The following is a 16,468-nucleotide window of genomic DNA, read 5'->3' on the forward strand; positions in this document are numbered from 1 at the left end:
CGGTAAGTTAGTTCTGGAAGTGATTTAGCATTTAAATTGGAATTATTCCTTAAAGTGAGAACAAAATCCAGCCTTCTTGCACAGCTAGGGTGACAGCAAGGGGTTAGTGAAACCTATAATTATGGGTGGATTTACCTCTTCCATGGCCTTTGCAAGAACCCAACACTGAAACTCTCCATCAACCTGTTTAGACTATGGCCTAAAATGTCAATGAACTATCACAGTTCCCCTGAAGTGCATGACCTTTCCTGGGAGTCTAGATCCAAGCCATGACCTTCATTTCAAGGTAGACAAAAAATTCCAGAGCTTCGTTTTTTTCAAAAGCTGCCTCTGAGGTGAGCCAGTGTTGCGCCTCCCATCATAATTATATAACCAATACAAAGTCCAGACACAAGGTCACAAGGGTGAGATGATGGGTCAAGAAGTCTGGTTTGCAGTCGGATGACAGACCATTAAGCCTTAACCCAAAGATGGTAAGGCTGCTGAGTATGCAGCAAGTATAGCCTCACTAATACCTACAGTTATTCATTTTCCCTTCTTACAACATCCTCTCTTCATCTTCTCCTCTTACCACCTACCCAACCCTACGGAGTGCTTCTTCATCAATACTACTAGCCTTGCCAATTGCATCTCTACCTTCACTTTTCGCATGATTTACCCAGCCTCACTACTAGACCTGTGCTGTGCCAACAAGCGCACAATTGCCATCTTAAAAACAACATAAAAGACAACGATCAATAAAAACAACTTGCCACTAATACTAGGAGCAATGTATTTCTAAATACTCTGTCTTTGCTTTAAAATTATTTCATCATTTTCAGATACAGAAACTGAGGGATCTAACAGACTAAACCATTTTCTGCACAAGGGGGTTACTATCACCTCCTCAGTGTATACTCTAGTCATCATCTTGCTGAAAGAAAATTCTACAGGTAGTGGAAAGGGGTTAGAAGGTTTCCGACAATGTGTCATCACTCCTCATATAGATCACAGAGGCATTCAGGAAGTTACAGATGCTGTAGATCAGCCTTTCTCAACCTTTCTACCCTGGAGGAACCCTGCAAATAACTTTTGGATCTCAAGGAACCCCTGCAAACAATTTTTTGGTCTCGAGGAGCCCCTGCGTTTATTTTGCAGAAGGCATGGTCTTTAAAAGTATGTGTGGCTATTTATTTCACTACCCCCTATTACACTGTCACTAATTCTATTGTCTCCTAAGCCCCCAATTTAGTGCTTCTTGTTACACTTCTACCTATTATAGTTTGCTTTATAATACTTCCGACCACGATGGGGGGAAATGCCAAGAAACCCCTGCAGAGTCCTCAAGGAACCCTGGGGTTCCAGGGAATACTGGTTGAGAAAGCCTGCTGTAGATAGCTAGAAGCATTGTAACATAACAAGCAGCTAGTTAGGAGTAGTGTTTACACATATCCATGATTTCTGGTTATAGTACAGCACTTCTGGCTGTCTGGCATCTCCTCCAATCAGCTCTTCTCTCTCTTCTTTGGACTCTCCAGTATGCTGTGAGGGGAACCCAGTTAGGCCTAGGACCCACTGTAGTGTATTCAGTCACAATTTGTGCTTTTGCAGAATCACGGGCGATTCCCAAAGCGCTAGGCTAATGAATGCCTACGGCCATAAGTTCACTATCGCAATTGCAATTTGCCAAAATCAAAATTTTCAAAGCGATGGGATTCAGGGCTATGTTTTAAAAGACAACTGTAGTAAGAGGGCTATGGAGGCTGCCATATTTATTTCCTTTTAAGCAATGCCTGTTGCCTGGCTACCCTGCTGATTTTCTGCCTCTAATACTTTTAGCCATAGACCCTGAACAAGCATGCAGCAGATCAGGTGTTTCTGACATTATAGTCAGATCTGACAAGATTAGATGCATGCTGGTTTCTGGTCTTATTCAGACACTACTACAGCCAAATAGACCAGCAGGGCTGCCAGGCAACCGGTATTATTTAAAAGAAAATAAATATGGCAGCCTCCATTTATTAGGGCATAACATGATAGCACCCCTCCCCCCCCCCCCCCCATGTGCAGGAAATGGTTAAGTCATGCTGTGTGAGGAATAAAGGATGATTTTAAAAGGTGACAAAAAAGTTATGTGCTGAAATAAAGCCTCCTGAATACTAATTGCAATGTTTTCCCCAATAAACCACATTAAAAATTGTTGTTATTGATAGTTGTCCTTTAACAGTGAGGCCACAGATATTTCTAAACACATACAAACACACCCAACCACCCACATACACTTTAAGAAGAAATGTTTCTCCCAGAATCCTAAGCATTTATGAAAAGTGAGCAAATCATGCCACCTAATGGTGAAAGGGTAAAGATCTTCATGCTAGCAGATCTTTTATGGTGAGATACTGTTGAAGCAATGGTCCTGGTCCACACATGTTGCCAAAAGTCTGAGCAGGAATAGAATGTATACTTGAAGAATGTACTTTTACAACCAAAAGTCAATTTTCTTTGCCACTTGTTAGCACTCACTGAAACAGATATCAGCTAAAACAATACAGCCAAATATCTAATATTGAGTAGGTGCTCCTTAAGCCACCAAAGTAAAGGTAGTACAATACAGCCAAAACAATTGATTCTCTTATTATTTTAAGTAAAGGTGATTCAAAAAAAAGTGAGTTTTCTTTTCAGAGCTAGAAAAAAGATCAAATGTCTTAATATTTTTAAATAATGAACTATTGGCTGTCGTGATAGATTTTTTTTTTTGGGGGGGGGGGGGGGGGGAGACTGAACAGTGTATGATGGATTGGTTCAACTTTTCAAACAATACAATCAAGAGAAAAATGTTCCGTAGGAACAACAGTTTTTTCATAGAAATCCAGCAAAGTCCTGCTGGAGGCAGCAAACATCTCCTGTCAGATAGCAGGGCATCTCAAATTATTGGCAGGGTATTTCTGGAATTATTGGCAGATTATCTCTAGAATTACATAGGAAACATACAGCAGTAAATGGTGTGTAACTTCAAAAAGCAGACAGACATCCAGCATCATTTGCAGATTGGTCTTTACACAGACTGTACCACATATTCCAATTTTCTGTAACAATTACCAGTTCTCTCACTGTGCGGCTGGAGGACCGTGGTTATCCTACAAGAATTATTACAAGAGAGCTAGGATGTCTGATAGGAATGCCCTTTTGAAAAAAACTCTCCCTCATCACAAGGACAGTTGAGATTTATTACCACCTTTAATAATCAAGGACAGAATTTAACAGGACTTTTTACAAGAGACTAGCCTGTTCTGTTAACCGTTTGTTGCCTCCAACAGGATTTTGCTCACTGAGCAGATCTCTTTGCTACTGGTTTATTCTCTTCTTTGTGTAAGGACTATTCTTCCTATGGATATTACAGTAGAATATTTATAGTTAACTCCAAGGAAAAGTAGTTTACTATATCGGATGTTTACTATATCAGAATTAGTCATACATTGCATATTTATACAGAAGCATTTGCAGGGACCTGAGTTTACTATATTCAGATGTTTACTATATCAGAATTGGGCATATATTATGTATTTATACAGACGCATTTTCTGGGACCCGAGTACTGGGTTTTTTAGATCCTGAGGATTACTATATTAGGGTTTATTATAGCAAAATTCTACTGTACAGATTTTTAATGAGCTGCTAGCTAGACACTTCATATCACTGTATTCTGGTCATATTACTGATTTGTATTACGCCATCATCTTCCAGAGTGCTTGACAATAGATTTACAAAATATGGGTGCATAATACAAAGGAAGTACAACATAAGTATAACAATTGATACAAAATGTTCTACAATAAAGGAACAGCAGCTGCAAAGAACAGTAGGTGAGGGAACCCTTCCCTTGCCGACTTACAATCTAAGGGGATAGGGAGGGAATACAAGGTGGGGTAGTGAGCCAGCTGTATGTGGATTGTTGACGAGTTCCACATTCTGCAGGAAATTGGATAATGGCCTCAGTGTGCCTGCACATATAGCTTTGCCTGAAAAGGTAGCTTCTAATGGCCCATACTCACGGGCTACATTTGTGGCCTGTCGCTAGCACACGGGAGCGTGTGCGCGACAGGCCGGCGACAGCTCGTCACCAGGTCCCTCCGCATACACACGGCGGAGGGCCCTGGCAACTGATGCAGCGGAAGCTGTCGCTGTTGTTCCTTCCCCCGCCGGAAGCTCAAGGTATTCCCTGCTTGTTGCTGTCGCTAGTCCGCATACCCACACGGACTAGCGACAGTTGCGGCCGCAACTGTCACCAGGCGATTGACCGCGCCAATCGCCTGGCAACAGCAGCGACGAGCGACGGTTCGGGGTGCGCCCCCGTGTTGCGCCTCATACTCACGGGTGACAATTGGGGCGACAATTGTAGCCCGTGAGTATGGGCCATTAGGCTGCGTTCAAACAACCTGAGTGGAGTAGTGGCAAATGTATAGTAAAAGGGTGTTCCAAAGGAGGGGAGAGGCTCATGAGAAATCCTCTAAGTGTGAGGAGGTGATTCTAGAGAAGGTGGTTGCCATAACATAATATGAATTTGGGGTGGTAATTGGAATTTATTGAACAGATGCATGAAAGAGAAAGGTTGTGAAAAACTTTCAGAAATCTTTGTTATTTATAAAGCAATGTATTAAATGATTGACATTGCGGCAATGTTTTATCCTGTGCAGGTTGTTTACCGAGTGGTGGATGGAGTTTAAACGGAAAATTAAGCCTGGGGGGGAAAACGTTTTACTTACCTGGGGCTTCTACCGGCCCCATGAAGTCGATCTGTGCCTGAAACAGTACTATACGAGCCTCAGGTCCCCTGCCGCAGCTTCGTTTTGTTTTTGGTGACTGGATCTGGCGTGGGCTACTGCGTCTGCTAGGCCCTGGCCTCCTCAGAAGCGGGCGGTGTTCCCGCGAGGTGCACTAAGGTTGCGATCTGGGGTCTCTGCAGCCTCTTTTGCCACGCTCCCGGTGAGTCCAGCGTTCATACCTTGCTGTATTTTCTCTCCCTCCTACCTCATTGTGCGTTTTCGGCACACTTCTTGCCTTATTATTGTGATTATTCTGTTACAATAATATTATTAATTGCACGCTTTTGCACTTTCATGTTGTATCTCATTGCCGCACTTCATCCTTTATTGAGCATATACATGTGCCATATCCAGGTGGTATAATACCATCAATTTTATCACACCCACAATTATACCCTTTTTTTCACCTCATCTTATTCCTTAGCACTAGTATATTGTCACAATCAATATTTTTGTAGGTCGGTTTAGGTCCTTTGTATACTGGTGTATTGTATAAAAATGACATTTTCAGCATTTTTTATGTTTTTTTACGCTGTGATTAACCAATCTATTCACATAAATAATTTTTGTGGCAGTGAGAGGCTCATTATTTGTTTAATATTCTATGGTACTTTAAATTTGGCCATTTCTGGATGATTTATGCACATTTATACCATTTGAGACCCCAGTTCCATGTTTTTTTTTTTTTTCAAAAATTTTTTATTGAATTTTCATTTTTGAAAGATACATTAAAGAGACTCCGTAACAAAAATTGCATCCTGTTTTTTATCATCCTACAAGTTCCAAAAGCTATTCTAATGTGTTCTGGCTTACTGCAGCACGTTCTACTATCACCATCTCTGTAATAAATCAACTTATCTCTCTCTTGTCAGACTTGTCAGCCTGTGTCTGGAAGGCTGCCAAGTTCTTCAGTGTTGTGGTTCTGCTATGAACTCCCCCTTCCAGGCCAATCTAGGCACACTGCCTGTGTGTTATTTAGGATTAGAGCAGCTTCTCTCTTATCTTTTACAAGCTGGATACATCGTTCTCTGAGCTGGCTGGGCTTTCACATACTGAGGAATTACAGACAAGGGCAAAGCTGTTTGCAGGAAGAAAAGAGCAGCCTGAAACTTCAGTGCATGAGAGATGCAGGGGGAAAGAAACACACAAATGATCTCTTGAGATTCAAAAGGAAGGGTGTATACAGCCTGCTTGTGTATGGATGTATTTTCTATGTGTGGACATACTGTACATCAACCTACTTCCTGTTTTGGTGGCCATTTTGTTTGTTTACAAACAAACTTTTAAAAACTGTTTTTAACCACTTTTAATGCGGCGGGGAGCGGCGAAATTGTGACAGAGGGTAATAGGAGATGTCCCCTAACGCACTGGTATGTTTACTTTTGTGTGATTTTAACAATACAGATTCTCTTTAAGGCTAACAGAATGGCCAAGTAGTATCATAACAGACAACAAAACATTGATCAAATGTCATACAGTAAAAGGGATGATAAATGTAACATTGGTCAAATATCATACGGCAGGAGGGATGATGACATGATCATAACGTAGACAAGGGAATAATGCATAATTAGAGAACTTTATGAGAGTGTGACCCAGAGGACCATGTCCAGCTATCTGGGATCAGTATATGGGTGGGGAAAGGGGGAAGACCCAGCTTCGGGCTGGGGAAAACTGTGAACCCTAGTACCCGTCGTCCAGCGATAGACGGGTGACCCAGGGGTCGCTATGGTAAGCTCAGCTGGAGAGTGTGAGTAGAAGAGGAAGAATCAGAAGGAAGAGAGTGGAAAGGGAAAGGAGAAAGGAAAAGAGAAAAGAAAGGGAAGAGAAAGAAGAGGGCTGTCCCGCCTCATAGCCTCCTGATCAAAGAACTCTCCATGAGGGGGTGTTCTAGTTGAATCCAGGGGTCCCAGGTCTTCTCGAATTTTTTATGGGTGTCCCTCAAGATGCTAGTCAGTTTCTCAATCATGAAAGAATTGATTCTAGATTTCACCTCACCAATAGTGACAGAGGGTTTTTTCCAGTTTTTGGCGATTGTCATTGTAGCTGCTGAGAAAACGAATGAAGCCAATTTGTTCTGGGATGAAGTTAGCAGGTCTATTTTTTCATGTAAAAGGGCTTGCCAGGGATTTCTGGGGATGGTTACATGGAAGAGGGTTGAGAGTAGCCTATAGACTTGGCACCAGAATCTAGTGAGCCTAGGGCAGGTCCACCAAGTGTGTAACATGTCTCCGTGTGATCTACAGCCACGAAAGCAGAAAGGACTGGCAGAGGGGAACACTTTAGCTATTCTCGCCGGAACAAGATACCAGCGCGTCATAATCTTATATGCCGCCTCTATAGTATGTAAGTTCGATGAGCAGCAGGAAATCCTGCTCCATATATTTAACCAGTCCTCTCGATCCCTCGTGTCTGACAGATCGGATTCCCATCTAGTAATATAAGCATGGGTGAGTGGGAGCGCCGGGCGAGTTAGAAAAGAGTAGATTGATGAAATCAGCCCTTTAGAATTGGGGCGGTGGAGGCATATATTTTCATACGGCGTAAGATCGAAGGGGGGTTCCCTATTTTGGGTGAGGGACTGTACCCAGTGCCTTATTTGTAAGAAACGGAAGTATTCTCTAGGTGGGACTTGAAAGGTTTCTTGTAGGGCTGGCCAACTGTACACCCCTCTAGGATTGATAAAATGCATAACCTTGGTGAGGCCGTTGTCCGCCCACCATTTGAAGGCTTCCGGATTATCATGCCCTGGGGGGAAAAGTGGGTTATTAACCAGAGGTAGCAGAGGGAGGTGAGGGGAAAGGAGATGAGAGGAGTATCGGACTGAGTCCCATACTTGAAGGCTGTGGAGCATGGGAGGGCTAAGGGCGGGGGGCCGCATCTTTGGAGTTAACCAAAGGAGGGTGCTTGGGAGCATAGAGGCGCTATCTGGGATCTCGAGAAACACCCATAGAGGAGTGTCACGAGTTTGGAACACCCGAGTTAGTTGAGTAATAGTTGCTGCTCGGTAATAAGAGCTGATCTGAGGAACCCCCAGACCACCATCTAGTTTATGAGCGAAAAGGGTTGACTTATTGACTCTAGGGTGCTTACGACCCCAGATAAAAGATTGTATTCTATGTTGAAAAGTGTGTAGATAATGGGGGGGCACTTTGACAGGGAGGGTCCGGAAGTAATAGAGAAGCTTAGGTAAGAATGTCATCTTGATTGAGTTAATCTTTCCTAGCCAAGAGATCGGGAGCGTGGACCATCTGTCTGTTAGTGAAGACAGGGATTTAAGTAGTGGTGGGTAGTTAGCTGCGAAGAGGGAGGCGTAGTTAGGGGTCAAGGTGATACCAAGGTAAGGTATTGATTGAACCCATTGGAAAGGGCAAAACTCTCGGAGTTGGGTAGTGAGATGTGGCGTGAGGGCGATACTTAGGGCTTTAGATTTTGCCGCGTTGATTTCCAGGCCAGAAATTTGAGCGAACTGTTCAAGGGCTTTGAGGGCATTAGGAATGGAAATATGAGGTTGTGTGAGGAACAAAAGAGTGTCATCCGCAAACATAAGTAGTTTGTGAGCCAGGCCGGCTCTCTCTACCCCTTTGATGTCAGTGTTATCTCGTAGGAAACAGGCGAGTGGCTCCAGGGCTAAAATGAAAAGTAAAGGGGAGAGTGGGCAGCCCTGGCGAGTTCCTCTCTTTATGGGAAAAGTTTGTGAGGTGTGGCCTGAGAATCTTACTGAAGCTGTAGGAGTGGAATACAGTCCCCCAACCCAATTCAGGAAGTGGGGATCTAGTCCCCATTTGCTTAAGGTATGTTTGAGGTAATTCCACGATAGGGTGTCGAAGGCCTTAAAAATATCTAAGGACAAGGCTACACTTGGGATTTTATGGGAATGCAAGTAGTGGGTCAGGAGAACTGCACGTCTAGTATTGTCTTCCGCTTGGCGGCCTGGGACAAAGCCTACTTGGTCCCGATGGATTAGATCTGGCAGGACTCTATTTAGACGTAAAGCTAATATTTTCCCCAGTAACTTGAGATCCACATTAATAAGGGAAATAGGGCGAAATTGGTGGGGTGCATGGCAGTCCTGTTCAACTTTAGGGATCATGGAAATGTGAGCGGATAGCAAGGAGCTAGGGGGTGGTATACCTTCCCGTAGTTCATTGTAACAGTCAGCTAAAGTTGGAGCTAGTGAGGTTGCTAATTTTTTGTAGTATTGTGCTGTGAAGCCGTCTGGGCCTGGAGTTTTGTTAACCTTAAGAGTTTTTATGGCAGAAAGAACTTCTAGAGGGGTGATAGGTGCGCTAAGGCTAGCAGCTGTGACTGCGGTAAGTTTTGGTAAGCTTATTTGATCTAGAAAATCAAGGATGGCTTTATCTGAAGTATGGGTAGTCTTGGTATATAGATCTGAAAGGAATGTGGTGAAGATGTCCACTATTCTGCGGGGATTTGCGGTTATCTGGCCAGAAGCGTCACGTACTTTCAAGGTGGTAGAGTGAAGGGGCTTATTGTTTAAACATTTAGCTAAAAGGGCTAGGGGTTTATTAGCGTTGTAATAATATAGTTGTCTCCTCCAGCGCAATTGACGCTTTACTTTGTCCATCAGGAGCATGTCTAACTCTGTGCGGAGTTTATCTTTGATAATCCTATTGATCCGGGTGGGGCGTTGTTTCCAGGTGTGCTCAGCTGCCTCAAATTTATTGGTTACCCAGTTCCATGTTTTTATACAGTTTTTATCTTTTTGATATTTGAATAAAGATTTCATTATTTACATTTGAGACTTATTGACTAGTGTGGTGCTTAAGGGGCTATCTTTTTCTTCCCCTTTTATTATTATGGTCAGGAGCGTCTTATAGTCCGAAAAAATATGGTATATTAATATATATAATAGTATATAGTTCTATATATAATATATAGAATATATTATTATATTATTATACACAGGAATGGTGAAAATCCATGCCAATAATCAACAGACAATGTTTAAAAAGTGGGGTGAACATATTTTTCCACTCTCTCATTGGTCAATCAGGTCACATCACATTTTTAACAAATTAGGAAAACCTTATTGTATATTGTAGTGGTAGTTTAAACATAATATAAATTATGACCTTTTATAAAACAGGCCGGATTTTATAAAGTGCACCTCTGCAATTAATCAGCAGTGTAATACCAAGGGAAAAAGACTCAAAAGAACAAAGCTCCTTTTGGATCCAATGCCCTATAGGTCAACGTAACTTTTATTACTGTTTCTTTTAAAAAAAAAAAAAAAAAAAAAAAAAATGGCTACTGTACATATGAATCGAATGATTCACTATAAAGGAGCTTGTATCTTTATACGGGGTGGGTTTGGGTACACCATATAATTAAATATGACCCTAACCCTCAAACCCCCAAACCCTCGGCTTTTCCTCTTCAGTAAGCCAGCACCTATTCAGTAAGGAGTCCTTAGGCAAGACTCCCTAACACTACTACTGCCCATAGAGCATGCCCTAGTGGCTGCAGCTCTGGCGCCAGGAGAAAAACACAATATAAATGTTTTGTGTCTTGTCTTGAACACTACCAAGTCTCTACAAGTTCACTCAAAGTGGCTTTGTCAGGGGAAAACTGATCACTGTGCTAACTAAACATAAAAGGAAATATTCCCCACCACACGCACGTTATAACAGATCCCAACATTCGTATATAGCTGCAGCCCCTATCAGAGCCAACTGAAACCCTTGGAACTCTGGCTTATAAGCCACTCACAAGGTGCATCTCCCCTCAATGTCCCTCCCCCTCACTTCTAACCATGCTGATTCCCATCTCTCAGCTATAGTACTAGTGTTCACCTGCACAGACAAGAATCTGCTCATTGTAAACCACTTATGTGGCACATAATCATCAGCATAAGCAGTTCCACCTCCTTAACTACCTAAAGACCGCGTCACGCCAATGGGCGTGACCACGGCAGCAGCCCCAGGACCGCCTAACGCCAATTGGCATCAAGTCCTGGGGCCTGCTACTGCAGGAGATCGCACGCAGGCTGCACACGCATCTCGTGCTTGGGAGACAGATCTCCACCCCGCCTTCAGAGGGAGACCGTTAGACGGTACAGCCCTGCGACCTACAGCAGCACTGTACTGGGGACAGCTGTGTGATACAGCTGTCCCCCCAAGGCACTAGAGAGTGATCGGCTCTCAAAGGCTGAAGCCTATGAGAGCTGATCACCATGATTGGTCGGCTGGGGGGAGGGAGGGGGTTAGGGGGGAAAATGACAAATAAATAGGGAAGTTAAATTAAAAATAAATAAAAATATTGATTTAAAAAAAATAAATAAACATGGGGGGGGGGGGGGGGGCTATCAGACCCCACCAACCAGAAAAGGGGGGGGGGGAGGGGAATCACTTGTGTGCTGTGCGGCCCTGCAGCTTGGCCTTAAAGCTGCAGTGGCCAATTTCACAAAACATGGCCTGGTCTTTAGGGGGGGGTCAGCACTGTGGTCCTCAAGGGGTTAAACTGTGTCCCGAAAGTCAATGAGTTGCCATGGTAATTGAAAACAGAAAGGTGGGTTTACAGCTATGAGAAGGTACGATTCCATTAAAAACAATCTCATACATATGTAATTAAATTCTGAGGTTTTTGATCCAATGGATCATTCTTGCACCCAACAGAAAACAGGAACAGCACTTTCACTTGTGCTAATGAGACTGACATTCCCTGCAAACAACCGCTGCCAATATTTTGTGTGCATTACTTAAAGAGAACCCGAGGTGGGTTTGAAGAATATTATCTGTTTACAGAGGCTGGATCTGCCTATACAGCCCAGCCTCTGTTGCTATCCCAAACCCCCCTAAGGTCCCCCTGCACTCTGCAATCCCTCATAAATCACATCCACGCTACTGACAAACAGCTTGTCAGAGCTGGCTGTGTTTATCTCTATAGTGTCAGTCTGCTGCTCTCCCCGCCTTCTGCAGAACTCCAGTCCCCGCCTGCATCCCTTCCCTCCCTGCTGATTGGAGGGAAGGGACGGGGGCAGGGACCAGAGATATGCAGGAGGAGGGGGAGCAGCTGAGACTGACACTACAGATGTAAACACAGCCTCACAGCACGGCTGTGATTTATGAGGGATTGCAGAGTGCAGGGGGACCTTAGTGGGGTTTGGGATAGCAACAGAGGCTGGGCTGTATAGGCAGATCCAGCCTCTGTATGCAGATAACATTCTTTAAACACACCTCGGGTTCTCTTTAAAGTAAATCAGAGCTCCTGAAATGAAAAAATGTTATACATACCTGGGGCTTCCTCCAGCCCCGTAAGCTCGGATCGCTCCCACGCTGCTGTCCTCCGATGTCTGCAGCTTCGGGAACCGGGTCCCATCACTTCTGTCAGTTGCGGCCAATCTGACGTAAGAGAAATGCGCTGTTTGCGTATCTCTCCAGCAGGGAGCACTTCTCCTGCGTAGCAGCCGCTGGAGATACATGTAGAGGGCGCACTTCTCCTGCGTAGACTGGCCTTGACTGACAGAAGTGACAGGACCCGGTTCCCGAAGCTGCAGACAGCGGCTTGGGTGCGATCCGAGCTTACGGGGCTGGAGGAAGCACCAGGTATGTATAAAACTTTTTCTTTTCGGGAGCTCTGGTACAGTTTAAAACATGCTAGCTACCCACATGTACATTAACGTCCCCGCTGTCACCTTGTTAATAGATTGTACAGACAGTCCAAACACGTCTGACAGGATGAAAAGCTGGCACCAGAGTTATAGCTCACAATTTAATAGCATGATCACATGAACCTCCATGTCTGGTTAGCACACACAGCTCAGGATCCAGATGAGATGAGGACTAGGGTAAGGCAGAGTAAATCTGGATGGCCCTTCATCTCTCGCAGCTACACCAATCAGGGCACCAGGCTTTGTGCTTTCATCCTGATGCAAGTTTTGAAACTTTTATCCAACCAAGAGTTACAATTGTATGTTAAACGGGCAGTGTTGCGAAAATAGTCCTTTTTACTTCATTACATATAAGTTATGTACAAGTGGAGTAATACTTTAAACACGTTTAGTGGCTGAAAAAATGTAATTAGAACACTGGCATTACCTATTTGAAGCAAGGGAGCCACATCAGAAGAAACATTTACTGACGCCGATTTAGACAATACCATTATGCTGTAGGAGGCAGCTAAATCAGCTGTTTGGGGTGGCATTATATTTCCCCCTTGACACGTTAGAAATAGGATCCTCCACCATGTAACTGCACTCTCGTGCAGTTCCCCCAGCTCATGTGAGCCGCGTGACATCACCGCACTTCACAGATCCTAATGCTGCCTGCCATGGCCCCTTCACCCAGGACACGGACACCTATTGCTGTCCGTTGCTGTGGTTACCAGCTTTCAGCTCTGCGCAGAATTGTGGCAGCAGCACGGAGCAGCCAGGAGTTGTACAACTCCTGGCTGCTCCGTGCTGCTGACACAATGCTGCGCAGAGCTGAAAGCTGGTAACCACAGCAACGGACAGCAATAGGTGTCCGTGTCCTTGCCAGCAGCGGTGAAGGGGCCTCGGCAGGCAGCATTAGGATCTGTGAAGTGCGGTGACGTCACGTGGCTCACATGAGCTGGGGGAACTGCACGAGAGTGCAGTTACAAGGTGGAGGATCCTATTTCTAATGTCTCAAGGGGGAAATATAATGCCACCCCAAACAGCTGATTTAGCTGCCTCCTACAGCATAATGGTATTGTCTAAATCGGCGTCAGTAAATGTTTCTTCTAACGTGGCTCCCTTGCTTCAAATAGGTAATGCCAGTGTACTAATTACATTTGTTCAGCCACTAAACGTGTTTAAAGTATTACTCCACTTGTACATAACTTATATGTAATGAAGTAAAAAGGACTATTTTCGCAATACTGCCCCTTTAAGGCGACACCCAAGTCAGCCCTAATACTAACATCCATATATAATCAATTACTTCTGCAGCAACAGGGCCATTTAGGCTTTGTTCCCACTTGAGTGTAGAACGGATATTTTTTTGCAGTTCTCTGCTAAATGGACAGTGAATGGCTTCTATTTAATAAATAGGAGCCGTTCACCCTTGTCACACTACAACAGATCGGTGGGATCCGTGGCAGTAAGCAGACGGCATTTCTGTGCAGTCCACGATAATCCCAGGCAGGAGGATGCATTCCCCATATAGCTTATGGAGGGAATGCATCTTCCCCCATGCTACAGCCAGACCATTGGACAGGACATTACACTGTCCACTCCCGCAGGACCAGCACAAGTGGGAACAGAGCCTTACAGACAGACTTGTATCACTAATGCGCAGCTGAGATTCCTCTTACCTTCACCTTTTTGGCTTGAACACCAAGTTTTCCTCCAAATTTTTCCTCGGTGTATGTATGTTCAGAAATAATACACTTCTGGGTGGTTATAATCTTTTCTTTCAAGATACACAGCACGTCGTTCTTGTTTTCATGCAGCTGTAGGATGAAGGGGTGCTGCACATTTATCTTCCTGTAAACAAATGCACAGATTTAAATAAAATGTCACCATTCATTCAAAACAATATGATATAATTTTAGGTTTGCATTTCAACCTTTTTAAATTATAAGCCACTATCTGCACTGTCAATTCACAGACTAGTTCTCAACATAATAATGTATATTGATTGTACATGTATTGTAAGATCACTATTACATAAAATGCAATTTGAATGGCTGTCATACTGAACTTTTGTCTTTGGTAGGCTCACCCACTTGGAACCTGCATGCAGCCAGTATTTTACTTGAAGGATACCCAAAGTGAAAATAAACTAATGAAATAAACAATTGTATATATCCTCCTTGTCCATTGATTCAGGTTTGTGGCAGTAATGTGACAAAATGTGGAAAACTTCAAGGGGGCCGAATACTTTTGCAAGCCACTGTAATTTGTCCCTATTACAGCAGAGCCAGCCTGTTCCTCCCTGGGTCGACAAAGCTTGACAAAGAAAAAAAGATTAGATATATTAGAGAGACTGTGCAACTAGAAAAGGCTGCAGCAAGCCAGAGCACATTAGAATAGGTATAGGAACTTGTAGGATAGGAGAAATGAGGCTGAACATTTTGTTACAGTCTCTTTAATCGTTCCGGAAAATGCTGCTAAAATAGCTGCAAAAGGCGCTTAGCGACTGATTTCTACTGGGCTCCAGCCCTTACAGTAATAAAAACAAAAACACTGCATATACAGGTGCTCCACTACTAACAAAGAGGTTACGTTCCAGGAGTTTGTTTGTAAGCTGATTTTGTTTTTAGGTTGAGTCCCGTGCTAAACGTGGATAAATTATTTACTTTCGGGAAACTCTGGATTTGGACAGATAGTATAGGTAGGTTTTTTGGGTGCTTTCAATGTACTTTTAATTAATTTGTTTTAATCTACTTACAACAGTTTATACAATTCTGTAACATGTAACAACCAAATAAGTAATACAAAAAACACAATACATGGAGACAATTTTAGTATCTATGAAAAATTGTAACTCGAGTCTTTTGTGAGTAGGAGACTGCCTGTAACCCATAAACTAATAATCATTCCCTTTCTGAGATCTACTGCCATCTAGTGGGCTTTGGTGTTAATACACATTATCCGCATACTGCTGCACTTCAGAAAAGAAAAACAAATAACATTTGTAAAGCGCATTTTTCCTGTAGGACTCAAAGGGCTCTATTCACAAAACTTCTCATTAATGGCTTATTTATTACCTAATTGATAAAAATAACCTTTCAGCACATTTACAAGCAAAATAATCACTCAAAGTAAGTAGTCCCTGATGAACTTAATTTCAATATTACTTTTCTTACCTTAATATATTTTATTTTTGCTCTTTTGGAGCTTAAACAAGTAACATAGATAAGGTGAAAATTGAGGTAAACAGGTGAAAAAGCTTTGTGAATCATGCCCAAAGCGCATAAGCATTGCTCAGACCAATAATTGGTTGATTGGTAAATTGTGGTACAGAGAACTCTGTAAAGAGACTCTGAAGTCTTTAAAATTAAGGTTTTATATTAAAAATCTCTAACATCATTGCCCTAACTAAAACGCAGCATCCCCGCGGCTGAACACTAACTAAATCCCCCCCAAACTCCACAGCAAAAACACGACTTTCGAGCTTTGGAGGGAGAGCTTTCAGCTGCAGCTCTGCCTCCATGCGCGTCAATCCGCACGCATCTCCACCCCTTCCCCCGCCCCTCCCAGTGAAAAAACTGAGAGGGGCGGGCGGAGGCGGCGGTCCGCGCTGATGGACGCCTGTAGAGGCAGAGCTACAGCCCAAAGCTTTGCCTCTATGCAAAAGCGCTCCCCGCAATGTGCCCGGGAGTTTGGGGGGTTTAGTTAGCGTGCAGCTGCAGGGACGCAGCGTTTTAGTTAGGGCATTGATGTTGAAGAGATTTTTAAAATAAAAACCCACATTTTATGAGACTTCAGAGTCTCTTTAAGTCCGGAAATGCCAGAAAACGTATGTGATAAAAAAAAAAAAACATTTTTTAAGTCTTTGGAAATTGATATGATTGCTGCTGTCTAATGACACAGTAGGGTATTTCCTGGTCTGTCATTAGCCACTCTATGCTTGAGGTGAAGTCTGATTCTGATTACATCAACATAACGCAGACAGGGAGTCCCTAGCCTGGCATAGAAAAGGACAAAACAATGTTTCATATGAGCAGAACACTCCACA

General features: G+C 43.4%; 1 protein-coding gene across 6 annotated transcripts in view; it reads right to left on the reverse strand.

Moving 5' to 3' along the window:
• Window positions 1-16,468, reverse strand: part of GSDME (gasdermin E) — a 216,350-nt gene that overhangs the window by 132,533 nt on the left and 67,349 nt on the right. For all 6 annotated transcript variants that reach the window (XM_068236031.1, XM_068236029.1, XM_068236028.1 and 3 more), the window contains one exon: window positions 14,100-14,271. In XM_068236031.1, the coding sequence (XP_068092132.1) occupies window positions 14,100-14,271 (172 nt within the window). The remainder of the gene's footprint in view (window positions 1-14,099; window positions 14,272-16,468) is intronic.

Source organism: Hyperolius riggenbachi, chromosome 5 (genome assembly GCF_040937935.1).
Source record: "Hyperolius riggenbachi isolate aHypRig1 chromosome 5, aHypRig1.pri, whole genome shotgun sequence".
NCBI lineage: Eukaryota > Metazoa > Chordata > Amphibia > Anura > Hyperoliidae > Hyperolius > Hyperolius riggenbachi.